Source organism: Danio aesculapii, chromosome 19 (genome assembly GCF_903798145.1).
Source record: "Danio aesculapii chromosome 19, fDanAes4.1, whole genome shotgun sequence".
In the NCBI taxonomy this organism is placed as follows: domain Eukaryota; kingdom Metazoa; phylum Chordata; class Actinopteri; order Cypriniformes; family Danionidae; genus Danio; species Danio aesculapii.
The window spans coordinates 48,983,579-48,991,299 of record NC_079453.1 but is presented as its reverse complement, the minus strand read 5'-3'; the positions used below and the strand labels follow the sequence as shown (position 1 = coordinate 48,991,299).

The 7,721-nt window shown below is 37.4% G+C and overlaps 1 protein-coding gene across 1 annotated transcript in view; it reads right to left on the bottom strand.

Moving 5' to 3' along the window:
- mapk15 (mitogen-activated protein kinase 15) overlaps positions 1 to 7,721 on the bottom strand; it is a 58,522-nt gene continuing 50,801 nt past the window's right edge. The window contains 3 exon segments of the mRNA XM_056479506.1: positions 1 to 4,099; positions 5,610 to 5,753; positions 6,466 to 6,594. Coding sequence (XP_056335481.1) covers positions 3,950 to 4,099; positions 5,610 to 5,753; positions 6,466 to 6,594 — 423 coding nt within the window. The 3' untranslated portion in view covers positions 1 to 3,949.

The window sequence follows — 7,721 nt, the reverse complement described above, 5'->3', positions numbered from 1 at the left end:
TTGTGTTTCCTCCAAGTTTATTCTTGTAATGAAAAGCAAACAGGCAGCAGAGGAGTATTAGTTACTTTCAGTTTAATGCGAATGTACAGTGCGAAGATCTACAAGCCCAAACACACACTTCAATCCACTACAGCTTTACGACTGCAGAAGTGAGTTAGAAACACAAACATTTCAATAAAATAATCATCAAATGAGGATTATGTCACACAGGTCCATGTTTTTCTTCCTCCATGCCTTTTTCACAGCCAGTTTAGTGTTCAAAAGCTCCTCATGCAGGACAGGAGACCGCAAGATTTTACTGTACACCACATTTCATTCAATGCTATTCATTAGATAATAAACTGTGCACCATTTTACATTCACATCTGAACCCTTCTGAAGATTCGGTAATATACAATTATACAGAAATAAGTCCATATGTACTGCAATTATGATTAAATCTATTATTAAATAAGAAATCCACTCTTTAAGTTATACACTGTAAAATATCAGTGAATGAACAGTTTTCTGTATTTATTTATTTATTTATTTATTTATTTATTTATGCTTTTGGATTGCATTATGGCACTTTGATCATTCCTGCAACAATTTTTGATGTTGAACTTTATTGTGATTTATTGTCAGTATTGGTGTTATTATACATGGTAATGAACGGCCAGTACTTTTTTCTGTTATTTTACACACTTAATTCTCTGTGTATTATTTCTTAATGCAATATATCGTTACTAAAATGTCAATAATAATCACTTTGTTAAACTGTAGAGTTGAATTTTCACCATCAAAACAGATAAATAATTATATAATAATTCATAATTGTAATAAATAGTCATTTAATTATTAAATTATGATGAATATTTAATAAATATAAATAATATATAATAATAATAATAATAATAAATCAATTAAAATAAATCAATGTTCCACAATGCAATTCAATTGAAATTAATTAAAATGGAGAGAACCTGTAAAACTGTTATTATCAGATATTTTTAACAGTGAAGAACAGATTAAAATAAAACATTTACCAATGACTCCATTATCAGACAGACGACCTCCGGCAGGTAAATAAATAACTCATAAATAACCACAGGAAACCAGAATCATTCTACAAATGTCCTGATCATGTTATTGAAAATAAACATGCAACTAGAGACACTATCAAACTCAACAAACAATGAAAATCAACATTGAGTTAACACACACACTCACTCTCACACAGACACACACTCACACACATACACACGCACGCACGTAGGCACACATGCACGCACGCACGCACTCACACACACACACACACACTACCGCGGGCACTCTTACAGACACTCTCGCGCGCACACTTTCGTGCAAACACTCTCGTTCACACCCCTCTCACGCACACACACTTTTTCACAAACCCTTTTGCACAAACCCTCCCGCACGCACACTTTCGCACGCACACTCTTGCGCAAACACACTCTTGCGCAAACACTCTCGCGCAAACACTCTCATGCAAACACTTTCACGCAAACACTCTCGCACACACACTCTCGCGCAAACACTCGAGCAAACACTCTCACACGCACTCTTACGCAAACACTCTCATGCAAACACTCTCGCACGCATACTCTTGCGCAAACACTTTCACGCAAACACTCGAGCAAACACTCTCACACGCACTCTTACGCAAACACTCTCATGCAAACACTCTCGCACGCATACTCTTGCGCAAACACTTTCGCGCAAACACTTTCGCGCAAACACTTTCGCGCAAACACTCTTGCGCAAACAGTCTTGCACACGCGCACTCTCGCGCAAACACTCTCACACTCTTGTGCAAACACTCTCGCGCAAACACTCACACGCACACTCTTGCGCAAACACTCTCGCACGCACACTCTTGCGCAAACACTCTCGCGCAAACACTCTCGTGCAAACACTTTCACCCAAACACTCTCGCACACACACTCTCGCGCAAACACTCGAGCAAACACTCTCACACGCACTCTTACGCAAACACTCTCATGCAAACACTCTCGCACGCATACTCTTGCGCAAACACTTTCACGCAAACACTTTCGCGCAAACAGTCTTGCACACACGCTCTCACACGCACACTCTCGCGCAAACACTCTCACACGCACACTCTTGCGCAAACACTCTCGCGCAAACACTCACACGCACACTCTTGCGCAAACACTCGCACGCACACTCTTGCGCAAACACTCTCGCGCAAACACTCTCGTGCAAACACTTTCACGCAAACACTCTCGCACACACACTCTCGCGCAAACACTCGAGCAAACACTCTCACACGCACTCTTACGCAAACACTCTCATGCAAACACTCTCGCACGCATACTCTTGCGCAAACACTTTCGCGCAAACACTCTCGCGCAAACAGTCTTGCACACACGCTCTCACACGCACACTCTCGCGCAAACACTCTCACACGCACACTCTTGCGCAAACACTCTCGCGCAAACACTCACACGCACACTCTTGCGCAAACACTCTCGCGCAAACACTCTCACACGCACTCTTGCGCAAACACTCTCGCGCAAACACTCTCGCGCAAACACTCTCGCGCAAACACTCTCGCGCAAACACTCGCGCACGCACACTCTTGCGCACTCTCGCACCCACACTTTCGCGCAAACACTCTCGCGCAAACACTCGCACGCACACTCTCGTGCAAACACTCTCACACGCACACTCTTGTGCAAACACTCTCGCATAAACACTCACACGCACACTCTCACACAAACATTCTTGCGCAAACACTCTCGTACACACACTTTCGCACAACCACTCTTGCGCACACACTCTTGCGCAAACACTCTTGCGCAAACACTCTCGTACACACACCTTCGTGCAAACACTCTCGCGCACACTCTCACGCACACACACTTTTGCACAAACACTCACCCACACACTCTCACGCTCACACACTTTTGCACAAACATTCTTGCGCACTCTCATGCAGTTTTGTGCAAACACTCTCACGCAAACACTCTCGCGCACACTCTCACGTGCAAAACCCTCTCACGCACACACTCTCGCACACTCTCACTCTCTCTCACACACACAAGCCTATTTAACAACACAAATAAAATATAAAGTAGTCAGGATGAGATAATAAAAAGTGAACGCTGTAGTGTTTAATCTTTAAATACTGACCTTTAGATTGAGTCAAACACAACCTCACCACTTCACCTTCCTCTCAATAAGACTGGTGTTTTAATAAATAAATGACTGACGCACGTCAACACTAACAGGATTTATCATCCTGGAGTGTGTATACGCCGCTGGTGTTACGTTTTGTTTGCGAAGCGGTAATTGTTAGAAACACACACACACACACACACACACAAACAGTGAGCAGCGCAGCCAGATATTAAGATACTCATGCCTAAAACTGTTGCTTTTATTGTATTATTTACACGCAGGGGGGTTTAGAGAGGAATCATTCCTGGCTGTGTTAAGACGATCATGCGGACGCTTTAATTTGCTCTTATTCCCTGCGATGTGAATTATTCTGCCATGCCGGTTTTTGAATCATATCATCTTCAATTTGAGGTGAAGTTGGTTTTATAATCGCACAATCTGACATAACATCATATCAGAAGTGTATTCTATCATATAGCAGCCATTGAATATAGTTTGCAGTCAATTAAATGTGCTGATGTTGTTTTGAAGTCACACGTAATGCGATTCTCAGACCCAATATCCAAATTAACGATGATTAAATGAACAATAAAACCAACTTCAGCTCAATTCATCTTTGCAGGATTTATCGGGAAGGAAAAAAGCAAGTGATGCTGCTTAACTCTTTTGCGATGTGGCCCGAGGAGCCTTTGTGGGGAGCCTGTGAATGTAAGAGAGGAATGAAATGCAGAATATATGAGGGAAGGTGGATTGTGGTGAGGTCAGAGAGCGGACTGCGCTTCCCTCTTCCTGCAGCAGGGGGCGCTCAGTCCCTGGTGCGGCCCACGATGGCCAGGATGTAGAGGAAGATGTTGATGATGTCGGTGTAGAGGTTGAGAGCTGCGAAGACGTATTCCTCCGGGCTGATGGCCAGCTTCTTATTGCCCAGCAGAAGCTGAGTGTCCACGGCTAGAAACTGCAGAGAGAAACAAACAAGACTTGAGCTTGGGGAAATACAGCAAGAGGAGTTCAATTCAAGTTTATTTCTATAGCTCTTTTCACAATAATGATTATTTCAAAGCAGCTTTACAAAACGTGCACATTACTGCATTACAATCAATTTAGGAAAAGTTAAGGTTATATTAGTTACCATAACTTTATTAGTAATAACTTTAACTAATTAAATAGTAACTAATAGCTTTTAACAGTTAAAGATATTACATATAAACACAGTTAACCTGCAGTTATATGGTATATAGCTGATGTCTATGTGTACATGTTCAATAAAGCCCATTAGAGTAGAAGTGACTTTACTATTTATTTATTTTATTTTTACATTTTTGTGTATAAAAGCCATCGCCATCATTGTTGAAGATTTTCACCTAAATTTGACAGCCCTCAGAATATTTGTGGCTAGAAAAATATATATATTAAAATACAGATCCAAGCCTCTGCTTTTAAACCAAAAAAGTAGTGCTGGGCAAAGATTAATCGCATACAAAATAAAAGGTTTCTTTATCATAATGTGTGTGTGTGTGTATATATATATATATATATATATATATATATATATATATATATATATACACACACACATTATGACAGTATATATATATATATATATATATATATATATATATATATATATATATATATATATATATATATATATATATATATATATATATATATATATATATATATATATATATATACATATATACATATACATACATATACATATATATACTGTTGAAGTCAGAATTATTAGCCCCCCTTTGAATTTTTTTCTTTTTTAAATATTTGCCAAATGATGTTTAACAGAGCAGGAAATTTTCACAGTATGTCTGATAATATTTTTTCTTCTGGAGAAAGTCTTATTTGTTTTATTTCGGCTAGAATAAAAGCAGTTTTAAATTTTTTAAAACCCATTTTAAGGTCATGATGTCAGTAAATAATATTAGACTAGATATTCCTCAAGACACTTCTATACAGCTTAAAGTGACATTTAAAGGCTTAACTAGGTTAATTAGGTTCCCTAGGAAGGTTAGGGTAATTAGGCAAGTTACTGTATAATGATGGTTTGTTCTGTAGACTATCGAAAAAAAACTAGCTTAAAGGGGCTAATAATATTGACCTTAAAATGGGTTTTAAAAAATTAAAAACTGCTTTTATTCTAGCCGAAATAAAACAAATAAGACTTTCTCCAGAAGAAAAAATATTATCAGACATACTGCGAAAATTTCCTTGCTTTGTTAAACATAATTTGGGAAATATTTAAAAAAGAATTTAAAAGGGGGGCTAATAATTCTGAAACTGTAAAAACTGTAAGTGACTAGTCTTTGTGTGAAAGAAGAAAGCAAGCTAAATACAAAAAAAACAATAAAAAAACGGAGAATAACCTAATTCTAAACAGTGATGCGCTCGTGATGAAAGTAATTTTGGAGCATTTGTAAAGATCTAGTTCTCAGTAAAGTGTTACTTACGCAAGTGAACAGCAGAGCTCCGAGTGAAGCATAGACAATGTGCAGGATCTTGTTTCGGATGAAGATGCAAAGGATGCAGGCGACCAGCAGGACAATCGTGCACACCAGCAGAACGCCATAGCAGGAGGTGAAGTCATATTTGGTCTATTTAAAAAAATAATAAAAGTAGACAAAAATAAGAACAATCAGTCGTGGATAATGCAAGGGACATAAAGTAAAACAATATAGCTCCAAAATCATCAACTAATTCTGCTTAAAGGAGCGATATCATCCAAATATGACAAAATAACAGCTTTTAAATCTTTGTGTTGTCATGTTGTAATCATAAATCGCTGTAATTTTCTTGTAAACACATCATGTTTTGCTTGAAAAGCTTGACTAAAATCGAATGTAAACAAAGGATAGACAACTATCCTGTGTAATGGAAGATTTCCAAATAATAAAAAAGTAAAAAGATAATGCTTTTCTCTATATTCAGATTGTTTTCCTAAAGTAAATGTCAATTTTTACTTCAGAAAAGTAGGTTTACTTTGTTCTTTTCTCATAACAACAACTTTATTTGATCACCTTTCTTATAAATACATCTCTAAAGATTTCATAGCAATAAGGATTAATATGATAACGAGTCTACGTCTTAAAATTCTGTCTTACGTTTATAGGCTTTCAGACTTTCTCAAAATCTCAGTTCAGAACTTGTAATTCTGATGTGTTTTAACTCTTAATTTAAAAAAAGAAAGAAAAGAAAGTCGAGATTTTAATACAGAATTACATTTATTCATTTACTTAATTATTATGTCAAAATCCATCTTCCATACTGGAAAGCTGCGCTGCGGAGTAGGAGAAAAACAAAACAAACCTGGAGTGAAAAGACCACAACAGCAAAGCAGACGACTACAGTGATGCCCACCGCCATGATGACCGCATCAGTGTCGTAGTAGCTGGCAATCATGCCAACCAAATAGGACAGACTCAGAGTCAGGATGGACTGAGAAAGAGAGGGGAAAAACACAGAAATTAAACCTCTAAAGTAAAATTTAAACAATTAAATATAATGCAGGAACGTTTTTAAAAAGGTCATGAACTGAGAAACCAAAATTCCTGTGATTTTTTGACATTCAGTTAAAGACAACATTTTTAGGCCTGTAATATTTGTTCAACATAAAATATAATAGTCAGTGTTGCCAAGTCTGCAGTTTTCACGCAGAATTGGACTACTTTTAATCTGTGTCTGCAGGTTGTTTTTCTATACCGTGGCTTGAAACCCACCCGCCATCTCTGCATAGTTTTCTGTGTTGGAATGCAATATTGGTATTGGTTGACAATAATAGAAATTTTTAAGGGGGCTAATTATATTGATCATAGCTGCTTGCTTGCTTTATTTATTTATAAATAGTTTTTTTCATTCATTCATTTAAATTAATAATTTAATAAAATGTATTAATTTAATTTTAATTTAAATTCCAAGCCAAACTAAAAGAAATGAGACTTTTGTCCAGATGAAAAATATAATCTGAAATACCATGTGTAAAATGTCATTGCTCTGTTAAACATCACAGAGGTGAAAAAAAAGTTTTACAGAAGGGTGAATAATTTTGCCTTTATATGCCACAGCCATATCCACTGAACTGGCTCGATCACTGTCTCTCCAGCTATAGCTGGTGTGTGGTGAAGCACTGGAGCCGTTGTCCTGTGGCTGCTGTCACATCATCCAAGTGGATGTTGCACACTGGTGGTGGTGTGGAGAGACCCCCTTCATGATTGTGAAGTGCTTTGGGTGTATGGCCATACACAATAAATGCGCAATATAAATACACATTATATTAAACACTTTAAGAGATCATAGAACTCGAAAAACGGCCAAAATTCAACACTTTGTGATTCCTCTAAATAAAATCATCTTATATTAGTAACAGTCTGACAAAATGACCCACTTCTTTCTGTTTAGCCCTGTTAATATGCAAAACAGTCAGCCAATCACAGTAGTGTGGGTTTCCTTCTGAGTATACAATTGGCCCATTCAAACAGAACATTTAAATCAGGAACAAAAAAGCACAGAAAATAGAAAATTACTTCCCAATTATTATGTTTTTTATGTAAAAACCTTAATAAGTG